General features: G+C 38.7%; 3 protein-coding genes across 3 annotated transcripts; all 3 read left to right on the top strand.

Annotated features, from left to right (window-relative positions):
• Nucleotides 1-787: 787 nt before the first annotated feature.
• On the top strand, nucleotides 788-14,276 carry LOC121841057 (interferon omega-1-like). The gene is given in 5 exon segments (XM_042307096.1): nucleotides 788-882; nucleotides 1,558-1,603; nucleotides 1,754-1,900; nucleotides 2,061-2,168; nucleotides 14,181-14,276. Coding segments are annotated over 5 exon segments (492 nt in total).
• LOC112225815 (interferon beta-like) lies at nucleotides 4,211-5,359 on the top strand. Its single transcript, XM_024389908.2, has 5 exons — nucleotides 4,211-4,336; nucleotides 4,433-4,519; nucleotides 4,651-4,800; nucleotides 5,058-5,147; nucleotides 5,252-5,359. Exons 1-5 carry the CDS (start codon nucleotides 4,211-4,213, stop codon nucleotides 5,357-5,359), a joined length of 561 nt encoding a protein of 186 aa, XP_024245676.2.
• LOC121841106 (interferon beta-like) lies at nucleotides 10,251-11,399 on the top strand. The gene is made up of 5 exons (XM_042307463.1): nucleotides 10,251-10,376; nucleotides 10,473-10,559; nucleotides 10,691-10,840; nucleotides 11,098-11,187; nucleotides 11,292-11,399. The coding sequence occupies exons 1-5, from the start codon at nucleotides 10,251-10,253 to the stop codon at nucleotides 11,397-11,399; spliced, it is 561 nt and encodes a 186-aa protein (XP_042163397.1).
• Nucleotides 14,277-15,143: the final 867 nt, after the last annotated feature.

The raw sequence follows: 15,143 nt of genomic DNA, 5'->3' as shown, positions 1-15,143 counted from the left end.
TCAAGTCTGGAATTGTTTGGATTTATGGTGCTTTCAAGTCAACTGGGAACTCAGAAAAAAACAGTCTTAACATGACGTCAGTAATCTTCACATCGGAGCTCTCGTAAGAGGCCCGAGTTCCCAACTTGCAATTCTGAGTTTAGATGACCGTTCAAAACTTATTTTCCCATTTCACAGTTCAGAGTTTCCGGTTGTTTTGAACACTGCAGAAGTCGTGCTGGATTGAAAGCATGGCCAATGTTGAATGTTTATCCCTTTAAACGTGGAAAAGAGAACGTTAAACCCAGATTTACCACACACCCACTCCACTGAATAGCAGGCTAGTAACTGCTTTGAAATGCTTGCAGATAGCCACAGATTCCTTCCAAACCACTCATTGCTAAATTTGCGATTTCCAACTTCTTGTGTAGTGTTTGTTTGTGGCTGGCTGCCACAACACCACTGAAATGACCGAGCTAGGCTAAAAGACCTGCATTTTGGAACTGCCTTAGTCAAGAAAGAAAAAAGAGACCATGTTTGTATGTAGCTTTATTAACTCAATGATTGTTGTTGTTTTTTTACATTGTTTACATGCTGATATGTGAAACGTATTAATGCCTAAATAACAAGTAAAACAGGCAACAACAAAAAAAGTTTGTCAAATGTTAACTTTTTTGTTGTTGTGGTTAAACAGGTGGGGCACGCTCGGAAAACCAGTCGCCACTGGTTGGCACAGCACCTGCTGTGGTTGAGTTGATTGTTGAAAAAAAAACTATATACATATTGTGTGCGCTCCAGGAACAAAGGCATGCGCATGGGAGCTCACTCGAGTGGAGGTTCGCGACAACCTGGTGCAGTTCAAGAAATTCCTCGACAGCAGAGTCAAGCCTTGAGGAAGAAGAGGTCTGTTGGAGAACCACATAATCATCATTGGAGACATGTGACATGTTTCTGATCCCGGCTAATAGATTGACAGCTGATATATTTACTGACTGAATTATTTATTTATAAACATGGTTGACTGACATTTATATGTGAAGGCTATGAAGTTATTCCTTTATAATAAAATCAAATAATTATTCTCTCATCATTTTTATTAATTCGTTTATATATTCAGTCATTCATCCTTTCATTCTTTCATGCATTCATTTGTTAATAGACTGACTTTTTTAAAGGAGCAGTCTGCTAATTCAAACAACACCAAAACGGCTAGTCTCTCCGAACGACGAAAAATTCAAATATTCATGCTAGCCTTTAAATGGTTGAGTATCTACCTGACTCTGTTCTGTTCTGCTTATACACGGCAGCATCTGAACTGTGCATGTGGACGCAATTCATGCGCTAGTGCGCTATTTTTGCTCCTGTCCACTATTTGATGTGTACAATTTGATGCTCAATATATATCATTATTAGACCTCAATATATTTTATTTTATTATAGGACGTTTTATATAACCAATGCCTTCACTCTCTGTACCACAATGTTTAATTTTTGGATACTATTCCAATACAGTTCACTTTTTGATATTGATATGACTTTATTTCAGGGTGGACAATTTCCAGTTCTGTTTCCGTAAAGAAAAGTCGAGCGCATGTTTCCAGAGCATGTTTTCAAGAACACACAGGTAAGATACTGAAGTGTATCATGTAGCAAGATTTGGATAGAATCAACTAGAGAGTTTGATGTTTTTCAATTTCAAAATGATAAATTGGAAGTTTAACCATGGAATTTATGAGACATCCTAATGCCTAAAACGTTGTTTTCTTTCATACAGGGCGAGGACGTCTCTGTGGTTGCATTAGAGTCTTTGGAGTATATGGCCCAATTATTTAACAGCCTGACTCCTGTCACATGGAACAAAGAAACACTGAACCTGTTCAAAAACAGATGACCTAGTTAAGTTAAGAAATTGGAGGGATGCGTAAGTATGATCCCGCATCTTGTAGCCTAAGTTATATTTGGGGGGCAGACAATAATTGGCACAGGTCTTTATTTTGTGATTTAATCTAAGCGATGTTTTTTTTCTGTACTTTTCTTAAGACGGAACTAATTCACTCACAACCATTTTATATTGTCTTCAGGTCGGGTGTGGTGTTGGGGCATCCTCTGGAGATGGAGGGTCAGTGACTTCAGGCAAAGGGTCTCTGAAAACGTATTTCAACAAGCTAAACACAATCTTGATACAGAAGGTTTCCAATATCAAATGCACTCGAAAATAGGCTAAATTAATCCGAGAAAAAGTTCTAGATCACCACAAATCGGAGGAATTTCGCTGAAACTTGGAACTTCCAAGCGCCGTTTTTTGTGTGTCGTCGGATGCGTTGGCGCAGCACCTGTTGTGGTTGAGTTGACTGAAAAAAATGCATGTCTTGTATGCGCTCCAGGAACACAGCGCATGAGCATTTGAGGTCGTGGGAGAGGAGCTTCGCTACAAACTGGTGCAGTTTTAAAAATTCCTTGACACCATGGTCAAGCTGTGACGAAGTCGACTGCAGATTCAAGCGGTGAGGAAGAAGCGATCTGATGGACAACCTCATAATCATCATTGGAGACATGTGACATGTCCTTGAGGCTGGCTAATAGATAGATGGGTGATATTTTTACTGACTGACTGATTTATTTATATGTGAATGAAGGCTTTGTAATAATTTATTATAACACTATTAAATGACAAAAAACATGCATCTATTATCATATTGTTTTTTTTCCATTCATTTAAATATTCAGTCATTCATTTATTCATCCATTCAGGCTTTCATGCATTCAGTTGTTTATAGGTCGTCTACAGTTCAAAACAACACCATAGTGGTCACTCAACCACTATTCTGGTAAATGAGGGATGGGGTTCGAGAAAAGTAACCGCTGTCAGAGAGCTATTGATTCAAGTAATGACCATCCAAGAGATCAACATTATAGTTTCAAATACATTTTCAAGTTACACAGTGTTTGCTTAGATGTATATTGTTTCAAACAATGTCATAAAAAAGTACATTTTGGGTTCTGTTGAGGTAAGAGAGGTAAACTGAGCACATTAGGCCTTTATTAAAAGTTATTTATTCTCCAAGAGTCAATAGGTAGCCTATCTATCATTCATTTAAAAGTCCAAAATTGGATGTAGAAATCGCAGAAATTGCCCCTTTAACTCAGCATATCCAAGACGATGAAACTAAGTGTTGTTAGGAATTAGGATGTAGGTATTTTTCTACTAAGCCTACTAAGAGCACATTAGTTTATATAGTCTCTCGTAAGTAATAAATAGTCAAATGGTAATGTTAGCCTGATTATTCAGATACAGACGTCATAAAATGCTGGTTGATTTGTATTTGATCATCAGTTATTATCAACAGTTTAATTGAAATGTATCGATATGAATGGGATTAGAGACAGAAGATGCAAACAGAACGAGATCAATATGAAATCATCATCTCTCACTCCCTCTGTCACACACACACACACACACACACACACACACACACACACACACACACACACACACACACACACACACACACACACACACACACACACACACACACACACACACACACACACACACACACACACACACACACACACACACAGGGGAAAAAACAATCAAATTGCAGTTTTGTGATTAACAAACAAACATGGTAGAAGGCCTTCCCTTAGTCCATAAAAGTGCTATTAGTTTAATAATGGTGTTTATAAAGACAAATAGAGGTCTACTGCATTCATTGTAAAGTTGAGGGGTCGATACTCTCTCTCTCTCTCCCTCTCTCTCTCTCTCTCTCTCTCTCTCTCTCTCTCTCTCTCCCTCTCCATCTCTCTCCGTCTCCTTCTCCTTTGAGCCTATCAGTATTTTTTTAAACCTACTTAGGACAATGTTCCTCCTATGAAGGAAAACTCGAAACATGATGAGAGGGAAGTGGAGCACACGAAAAGAGAAATCCGGTCTTGCGGTTCACTTGGCAAAACTTTCCCAAATTCATTCATTTCAACTCTTAATTTAGCGAGACACCCTTTCACTTTTTGTACATCCATTCCATCCTCACTATTTAAGATAATCCGCAGATATGGGATCAGAACACAAACCAAATTCTGACTGGAGGAAATTTGCAATATACTGGCAACAGGTAAATCAACAACATGCTATCATTTGATCATTGCTTCAGGCTTCAATTAATTCATTATTTTCAGGATTATATTCAACTAACAATGACCATCTGTTGCAGATCATCTAACTACCATAAGAATGGCAATTCAGACTATCACTTGGATGAGCGCCTTCCTCTGCCTCGCGCAAGTTTTCTCGATGCCCATGCCTTGCCAGCTACAAGGACAGCTGGTGCGAACAACCCACAACCTACTGAGAGACATGGTAGATTTTATAAATTACTTTTGACTTGAGATGTATTATCCAACTATGTTTAACTGAATAGCTCAACGTGAAAAATGTGTTTTCTCCTTCTTTCAGGGGGGTCATTTTCCTCTGGAGTGCCTGCAGGAGAATGTCTTCATGGCATTCCCAGCCACCTCGTTTGCAACCTCCGGGGCGCCACAGGTAAGGGCAAGCGAGCATATTCAAGAGTTCTTTACAGCATGAAAGAGTATTTGCAACCGTTAGGATTAGAAAGTAGAACACTTTACACGGCCATTTATGTTATTTGAAATTATTGTTGTTGTCCGTTTCAGTTGAGCAGCGGTGCTGCTAAGGCTATCTATGAGACATTGAAGAACATCGACACATTGTTCGGAACTGACGAACTGCCGACAATGTGGGACCAACAGAAGTTGGAGTATTTTCAGAACATTATCTACCGTCAGATTGAAGAGAGCGAGTGTGTGAGTACCTACCTAGGCCAATACAGATAGCTTAACTGTTTAAGTGTGGTATGGTGACAATTGATTTATTTTATTCTTGTGTCAGATGATGGGGAGTGTGGATACACGTGATTATCTAGTCAGGGCAAAGATGCTGAATACCTACTTTAGGAACATCGCGGCAGTCATAAAATAAAAAGTAGGGTACAAGCAAATACACTGTAATGGATGCATTTTAATTATTATTCATCGCCTGCCTCTTTCTTCCTTTCTGGCAGATGAGCAGTGTGGATACAAGTGATTATCCCATCAGGGCAGAGGGCCTGAAGACATACTTTGGGAACATTGCAGCAGTTTTAAAAGAAAAGGTAGGATATAGTTTGAAAACAAATAGACACATTGTTTTGATAATATCTCTACATAGGATAATATTACCCTACATTGCTCTAACAATTTATTTTTATTTTCACAGAATTTCAGTTACTGCGCCTGGGAAGTGGTTCGAAAAGAACTCCTGTACACCCTAGAATTCATTCTGAAACACACCTCTGACAGCCTTCTGTGGTCCAACAGAACATGAATTTGAACTTGCAGATCTTTTTTACTAATGTGTTTTACAATTGTGCTTGATTTTTAAAGCCTTCTATTCTACAATCATGCAATGTGCAATGTCAAACAGCAATATTATACATGTATTTATTTATGTATTTATTTATCAAGGTTATTTATTGATGTAGGCCTACTTATATATTTATTTATTTATTTATTTATTTGTCAAGGTTATTGATTGATGTAGGCCTATTTATGCATCTATTTATCTATTTGAAAATCGTGCCTTTTGTTGCTCTTCATCAAATGTTAAGTTAATAAAATAAAAAAATACTTTTAAATATTTGTAATCTGAGTGCTCATTCTGTATCCAAGTCCAAGGTGTGATTTTATGTAGTTATTTTCTATTTCACCTTTATTTAACCAGGTAGGCCAGTTGAGAACAAGTTATCATTAACAACTGCGACACTGCAGTTGCAGTGCGACAAAAACAACAACACAGAGTTACACATAAACAAACGTACAGTCAATAACACAATAGAAAAATCTATGTGCAGTGTGTGCAAATGTAGAAGAGTATGGGGTATAAGGCAATAAACAGGCCATAGAGGCGAAATAATTACAATTTAGCGTTAACAATGGAGTGATAGACGTGCAGATGATGATGTGCAAGTAGAAATACTGGGGTGCAAAAGAGCAAGAGGGTAAGTAATAATATGGGGGTGAGGTAGTTTGGTTTGCTATTTACAGATTGGCTGTGTACAGCTACAGTGATCGGTAAGCTGCTCTGACAGCTGATGCTTAAAGTTAGAGAGGGAGACATGTGTCTCCAGCTTCAGTGATTTTCGTAATTAATTCCAGTCATTGGCAGCAGAGAACTGGAAGGAATGGCGGCTAAAGCAAGTGTTGGCTTTGGGGATGACCAGTGAAATATACCTGCATATACCTGCTGGAGGGCGTGCTAAGGGTGGGTGTTGCTGTGGTGACCAGTGATCTGGGATAAGGCGGGACTTTACCTAGCAAAAATGTATAGATAACCTGGAGCCAGTGGGTTTGGCAACGAATATGTAGTGAGGGCCAGCCAACGAGAGCATACAGGTCGCAGTGGTGGGTAGTATATGGGGCTTTGGTGACAAAACGGATGGCGCTGTGATAGACTACATCCAGTTTGCTAAGTAGAGTGTAGGAGGATATTTAGTAAATTGACATCGCCGAAGTCAAGGATTGGTAGGATAGTCAGTTTTACGAGGGTATGTTTGGTGGCATGGGTGATGGAGGCGTTGTTGTGAAGTCGGACGCCGATTCTAGATTTAATTTTGGGTTGGAGATGCTTAATGTGAGTCTGGAAGGAGAGTTCACAGGCTAACCAGACACCTAGGTATTTGTAGTTGTTTCACATATTCTAAGTCAAAACCGTCCAGAGTCGTGTTGCTATTAATGCAAGAGGGTGCGGCAGCAATCGATGGAAGAGCATGCACTTAATTTTACTAGCAATTAAAAGCAGTTGGAGGCCACGGAAGGAGTGTTGTATGGCGTTGAAGCTCTTTTGGAGGTTTGTTAGCACAGTGTCCAAAGAAGGGCTAGATGTCTACAGAATGGTGTCGTCTGCGTAGAGGTGGATCAGAGAATCAGCAGCAGCAAGAGCTACATCATTGATATATTCATAGAAAATAGTCAGCCCGAGAATTGGACCTTGTGGCACCCCCATAACGGACATTAAGATTTGTATTAAACATGCTCAGGACATATGCACGGATGGCAGTACAATTATCCTATAGCCTACTAATCCATAAAGGAAAGCCATTAAAACAAGTCAAATGTATCTTCTCAAAATGTAGATATATTCAAATGCCTTTTTTCAATTAAGTGTGTTTTATCACTGGACAGGGCTGGCCTGTTTTGGACAGTGTACTTTGAGCACCTATACAACTTCCGTTCCAACCATGGAGATACTATTACATTATTAGAATTGCTCATTCTATGGTTCCAACCCATCTATGAAATTGTGTTCCACAATCAATAACGTATTAGGAGTAATATTCGCCGAATAGAATGCAAAGGTGCACAGTGTATTCTATTATCATGAAATGCATTGCTCCAATTTAATTCTTTGCATAGACATGTATGAAAATTGTTCACTATCTTTACGTTTTTCATGATTAATTTCACAATAGCATAATTAAGAATCACCCATTGAAAATTGGGGCTTATCAAGGGAATCATTCAACCTTCTTCACAGTGTTTTCCCTGTACACCAAGTCAGAACCGAAGGATAAAAAAACGGGGCATATAAGCAGACAATGAACGATCTAAAAATATTCGATGGTAACTTGTCTTACTCAAGAAAGCAAAAAAGAGACCATTTTTGTATGCAGCTTTATTAACTCAATGATTGTTGTTGTTTTTCTACATTGTTTACAAACTGATATGTGAAACTTATTGATGCCAAAATAACAAGTAAAACAGGCCCCAACAAAAAAAATCTAAACAAATGTAATTTTTCTGCTGTTGTGGATAAACTTTTTTTGTTGTAGTTAAACATATGGGGCTCAAAACAGGTGGGGTACGGTTGGAAAACCGGTCGCCACTGGGTGGGTCCAATATCAAATGCTCTCGAATAGAGGCTACATTAATCTGAGCAAATTCTAAATCACCACAAATAGGATGCATTTTGCTGCCACAAATCACATATGAAACTGGGAACTTCCAAGCGCCTTTGTGGTGTCATACGACGCCTTGGCAGCGCACCTGCTGTGGTTGAGTTGAGTGAAGACATAAAATATATATATATATTTATATATTGTGTGCTCTCCAGGAACATAGCGCATGCGCATGGGAGATCACACGAGTGGAGGTTCGCGACAACCTGGTGCAGTTCAAGAAATTCCTGGACAGCAGTCAAGCCTTGAGGAAGAAGAGGTCTGTTGGAGAACCACATAATCATCATTGGAGACATGTGACATGTTTCTGAGCCCGGCTAATAGATTGACAGCTGATATATTTACTGACTGAATTATTTATTTATAAACATGGTTGACTGACATTTATATGTGAAGGCTATGAAGTTATTCCTTTATAATAAAATCAAATAATTATTCTCTCATCATTTTTATTAATTCGTTTATATATTCAGTCATTCATCCTTTCATTCTTTCATGCATTCATTTGTTAATAGACTGACTTTTTTAAAGGAGCAGTCTGCTATTCAAACAACACCAAAACGGTCAATGAACCACTATTTTTCTCAATAGCTGAGGATTGGGGTTGGAGAAAAGTAATCATTGTCAAAGAACTAAGGATGAAAGGACTGTCCATCTACGAGATTAAAGTTATGGGCCAGTTTGACCTACATTTGGAAGCTGTACCGTGTTTACCTACGTGTTTTACCTACCTACGTGTTTTACCTACGATAATGTTATCACAACACATTGGCAAAGTGGTTTATTCTTGCAGGTCTGCTAGTCTCTCCGAACGACGAAAAAATCAAATATTCATGCAAGCCTTTAAATGGTTGAGTATCTACCTGACTCTGTCCTGTTCTGCTTATACACGGCAGCATCTGAACTGTGCATGTGGACGCAATTCATGCGCTAGCACACACTTTTTTTCACCTGTCCACTATTTGATGTGTACAATTTGATGCTCAATATATCTCATTATTAGACCTATTTTATTATAGGACGTTTTATATAACCAATGCCTTCACTCTCTGTACCACAATGTTTCATTTGTGGATACTATTCCAATACAGTTCACTTTTTGATATTGATATGACTTTATTTCAGGGTGGACAATTGTGGTAGCCTATCTATCATTCATTTAAAAGTCCAAAATTGGATGTAGAAATCGCAGAAATTGCCCCTTTAACTCAGCATATCCAAGACGAGGAAACTAAGTGTTGTTAGGAATTAGGATGTAGGTATTTTTCTACTAAGCCTACTAAGAGCACATTAGTTTATATAGTCTCTCGTAAGTAATAAATAGTCAACTGGTAATGTTAGCCTGATTATTCAGATACAGACGTCATAAAATACTGGTTGATTTGTATTTGATCATCAGTTATTATCAACAGTTTAATTGAAATGTATCGATATGAATGGGATTAGAGACAGAAGATGCAAACAGAACGAGATCAATATGAAATCATCATCTCTCACTCCCTCTGTCACACACACACACACACACACACACACACACACACACACACACACACACACACACACACACACACACACACACACACACACACACACACACACACACACACACACACACACACACACAGGGAAAAAAAAACAATCAAATTGCAGTTTTGTGATTAACAAACAAACATGGTAGAAGGCCTTCCCTTAGTCCATAAAAGTGCTATTAGTTTAATAATGGTGTTTATAAAGACATATAGAGGTCTACTGCATTCATTGTAAAGTTGAGGGTCGATACTCTCTCTCTCTCTCTCTCTCTCTCTCTCTCTCTCTCTCTCTCTCCCTCTCCATCTCTCTCCGTCTCCTTCTCCTTTGAGCCTATCAGTTATTTTTAAACCTACTTAGGACAATGTTCCTCCTATGAAGGAAAACTCGAAACATGATGAGAGGGAAGTGGAGCACACGAAAAGAGAAATCCGGTCTTGCGGTTCACTTGGCAAAACTTTCCCAAATTCATTCATTTCAACTCTTAATTTAGCGAGACACCCTTTCACTTTTTGTACATCCATTCCATCCTCACTATTTAAGATAATCCGCAGATATGGGATCAGAACACAAACCAAATTCTGACTGGAGGAAATTTGCAATATACTGGCAACAGGTAAATCAACAACATGCTATCATTTGATCATTGCTTCAGGCTTCAATTAATTCATTATTTTCAGGATTGTATTCAACTAACAATGACCATCTGTTGCAGATCATCTAACTACCATAAGAATGGCAATTCAGACTATCACTTGGATGAGCGCCTTCCTCTGCCTCGCGCAAGTTTTCTCGATGCCCATGCCTTGCCAGCTACAAGGACAGCTGGTGCGAACAACCCACAACCTACTGAGAGACATGGTAGATTTTATAAATTACTTTTGACTTGAGATGTATTATCCAACTATGTTTAACTGAATAGCTCAACGTGAAAAATGTGTTTTCTCCTTCTTTCAGGGGGGTCATTTTCCTCTGGAGTGCCTGCAGGAGAATGTCTTCATGGCATTCCCAGCCACCTCGTTTGCAACCTCTGGGGCGCCACAGGTAAGGGCAAGCGAGCATATTCAAGAGTTCTTTACAGCATGAAAGAGTATTTGCAACCGTTAGGATTAGAAAGTAGAACACTTTACACGGCCATTTATGCTAATTGAAATTATTGTTGTTGTCCGTTTCAGTTGAGCAGCGGTGCTGCTAAGGCTATTTATGAGACATTGAAGAACATCGACACATTGTTCGGAACTGACGAACTGCCGACAATGTGGGACCAACCGAAGTTGGAGTATTTTCAGAACATTATCTACCGTCAGATTGAAGAGAGCGAGTGTGTGAGTACCTACCTAGGCCAATACAGATATCTTAACTGTTTAAGTGTGGTATGGTGACATTTGAATTATTTTATTCTTGTGTCAGATGATGGGGAGTGTGGATACACGTGATTATCTAGTCAGGGCAAAGATGCTGAATACCTACTTTAGGAACATCGCGGCTGTCCTAAAATAAAAAGTAGGGTACAAGCAAATACACTATAATGGATGCATTTTAATTATTATTCATCGCATGCCTCTTTCCTCCTTTCTGGCAGATGAGCAGTGTGGATACAAGTGATTATCCCATCAGGGCAGAGGGCCTGAAGACATACTTTGGGAACATTGCAGCAGTTTTAAAAGAAAAGGTAGGATATAGTTTGAAAACAAATAGACGCATTGTTTTGAAAATATCTCTACATAGGATAATATTACCCTACATTGCTCTAACAATTTATTTTTATTTTCACAGAATTTCAGTTACTGCGCCTGGGAAGTGGTTCGAAAAGAACTCCTGTACACCCTAGAATTCATTCTGAAACACACCTCTGACAGCCTTCTGTGGTCCAACAGAACATGAATTTGAACTTGCAGATCTTTTTTTACTAATGTGTTTTACAATTGTGCTTGATTTTTAAAGCCTTCTATTCTACAATCATGCAATGTGCAATGTTAAACAGCAATATTATACATGTATTTATTTATGTATTTATTTATCAAGGTTATTTATTGATGTAGGCCTACTTATATATTTATTTATTTATTTATTTATTTGTCAAGGTTATTGATTGTTGTAGGCCTATTTATGAATCTATTTATCTATTTGAAAATCGTGCCTTTTGTTGCTCTTCATCAAATGTTAAGTTAATAAAATAAAAAATAATTTTTAATATTGGTAATCTCAGTGCTCATTCTGTATCCAAGTCCTAGGTGTGATTTTATGTAGTTATTTTCTATTTCACCTTTATTTAACCAGGTAGGCCAGTTGAGAACGAGTTATCATTTACAACTGCGACACTGCCAAGATAAAGCAAAGCAGTGCGACAAAAACAACAACACAGAGTTACACATAAACAAACGTATAGTCAATAACACAATAGAAAAATCTATGTGCAGTGTGTGCAAATGTAGAAGAGTATGGGGGATAAGGCAATAAACAGGCCATAGAGGCCAAATAATTACAATTTAGCATTAACAATGGAGTGATAGACGTGCAGATGATGATGTGCAAGTAGAGATACTGGGGTGCAAAAGAGCAAGAGGGTAAGTAATAATATGTGGATGAGGTAGTTTGGTTTGCTATTTACAGATTGGCTGTGTACAGCTACAGTGATCGGTAAGCTGCTCTGACAGCTGATGCTTAAAGTTAGAGAGGGAGACATGTGTCTCCAGCTTCAGTGATTTTTGTAATTAATTCCAGTCATTGGCAGCAGAGAACTGGAAGGAATGGCGGCTAAAGTAAGTGTTGGCTTTGGGGATGACCAGTGAAATATACCTGCATATACCTGCTGGAGGGCGTGCTAAGGGTGGGTGTTGCTGTGGTGACCAGTGATCTGGGATAAGGCGGGACTTTACCTAGCAAAAACGTATAGATAACCTGGAGCCAGTGGGTTTGGCAACGAATATGTAGTGAGGGCCAGCCAACAAGAGCATACAGGTCGCAGTGGTGGGTAGTATATGGGGCTTTGGTGACAAAACGGATGGCGCTGTGATAGACTACATCCAGTTTGCTAAGTAGAGTGTAGGAGGATATTTAGTAAATTGACATCGCCGAAGTCAAGGATTGGTAGGATAGTCAGTTTTACGAGGGTATGTTTGGTGGCATGGGTGATGGAGGCGTTGTTGTGAAGTCGGACGCCGATTCTAGATTTAATTTTGGGTTGGAGATGCTTAATGTGAGTCTGGAAGGAGAGTTCACAGGCTAACCAGACACCTAGGTATTTGTAGTTGTTTCACATATTCTAAGTCAAAACCGTCCAGAGTCGTGTTGCTATTAATGCAAGAGGGTGCGGCAGCAATCGATGGAAGAGCATGCACTTAATTTTACTAGCAATTAAAAGCAGTTGTAGGCCACGGAAGGAGTGTTGTATGGCGTTGAAGCTCTTTTGGAGGTTTGTTAGCACAGTGTCCAAAGAAGGGCTAGATGTCTACAGAATGGTGTCGTCTGCGTAGAGGTGGATCAGAGAATAATCAGCACAGCAAGAGCTACATCATTGATATATTCATAGAAAATAGTCAGCCCGAGAATTGAACCTTGTGGCACCCCCATAGCGGACATTACGATTTGTAAAATGCTCAGGACATATGCACGGATGGCAGTACAATTAGTCCTATAGCCTACTAATCCATAAAGGAAAGCCATTAAAACAAGTCAAATGTATCTTCTCAAAATGTAGATATATTCAAATGCCTTTTTTCAATTAAGTGTGTTTTATCACTGGACAGGGCTGGCCTGTTTTGGACAGTGTACTTTGAGCACCTATACAACTTCCGTTCCAACCATGGAGATACTATTACATTATTAGAATTGCTCATTCTATGGTTCCAACCCATCTATGAAATTGTGTTCCACAATCAATAACGTATTAGGAGTAATATTCGCCGAATAGAATGCAAAGGTGCACAGTGTATTCTGTTATCATGGAATGCATTGCTACAATGTAATTCTTTGCATAGACATGTATGAAAACTGTTCACTATCTTTACGTTTTTCATGATTCATTTCACAATAGCATAATTAAGAATCACCCGTTGAAAATTGGGGCTTATCAAGGGAATCATTCAACCTTCTTCACAGTGTTTTCCCTGTACACCAAGTCAGAACCGAAGGATAAAAAAACGGGGCATATAAGCAGACAATGAACGATCTAAAAATATTCGATGGTAACTTGTCTTACTCAAGAAAGCAAAAAAGAGACCATTTTTGTATGCAGCTTTATTAACTCAATGATTGTTGTTGTTTTTCTACATTGTTTACAAACTGATATGTGAAACTTATTGATGCCAAAATAACAAGTAAAACAGGCAACAACAAAAAAAAGTTAAACAAATGTAATTTTTCTGCTGTTGTGTATAGACTTTTTTTGTTGTAGTTAAACATATGGGGCTCAAAACAGGTGGGGTACGGTTGGAAAACCGGTCGCCACTGGGTGGGTCCAATATCAAATGCTCTCGAATAGAGGCTACATTAATCTGAGCAAATTCTAAATCACCACAAATAGGATGCATTTTGCTGCCACAAATCACATATGAAACTGGGAACTTCCAAGCGCCTTTGTGGTGTCATAGGACGCCTTGGCAGCGCACCTGCTGTGGTTGAGTTGAGTGAAGACATAAAATATATATATTGTGTGCTCTCCAGGAACATAGCGCATGCGCATGGGAGATCACGCGAGTGGAGGTTCGCGACAACCTGGTGCAGTTCAAGAAATTCCTCGACAGCAGAGTCAAGCCATGAGGAAGAAGAGGTCTGTTGGAGAACCACATAATCATCATTGGAGACATGTGACATGTTTCTGAGCCCGGCTAATAGATTGACAGCTGATATATTTACTGACTGAATTATTTATTTATAAACATGGTTGACTGACATTTATATGTGAAGGCTATGAAGTTATTCCTTTATAATAAAATCAAATAATTATTCTCTCATCATTTTTATTAATTCGTTTATATATTCAGTCATTCATCCTTTCATTCTTTCATGCATTCATTTGTTAATAGACTGACTTTTTTAAAGGAGCAGTCTGCTATTCAAACAACACCAAAACGGTCAATGAACCACTATTTTTCTCAATAGCTGAGGATTGGGGTTGGAGAAAAGTAATCATTGTCAAAGAACTAAGGATGAAAGGACTGTCCATCTACGAGATTAAAGTTATGGGCCAGTTTGACCTACATTTGGAAGCTGTACCGTGTATACCTACGTGTTTTACCTACCTACGTGTTTTACCTACGATAATGTTATCACAACACATTGGCAAAGTGGTTTATTCTTGCAGGTCTGCTAGTCTCTCCGAACGACGAAAAAATCAAATATTCATGCTAGCCTTTAAATGGTTGAGTATCTACCTGACTCTGTTCTGTTCTGCTTATACACGGCAGCATCTGAACTGTGCATGTGGACGCAATTCATGCGCTAGCACACACTTTTTTTCACCTGTCCACTATTTGATGTGTACAATTTGATGCTCAATATATCTCATTATTAGACCTATTTTATTATAGGACGTTTTATATAACCAATGCCTTCACTCTCTATACCACAATGTTTCATTTGTGGATACTATTCCAATACAGTTCACTTTTTGATATTGGTATGACT

The sequence above is a fragment of the Oncorhynchus tshawytscha genome, linkage group LG27 (assembly GCF_018296145.1).
Source record: "Oncorhynchus tshawytscha isolate Ot180627B linkage group LG27, Otsh_v2.0, whole genome shotgun sequence".
Classification (NCBI taxonomy): Eukaryota; Metazoa; Chordata; class Actinopteri; order Salmoniformes; family Salmonidae; genus Oncorhynchus; species Oncorhynchus tshawytscha.
Note: the sequence above shows the minus strand (reverse complement) of the source record. Positions and strands in the feature narration are given on the sequence as shown.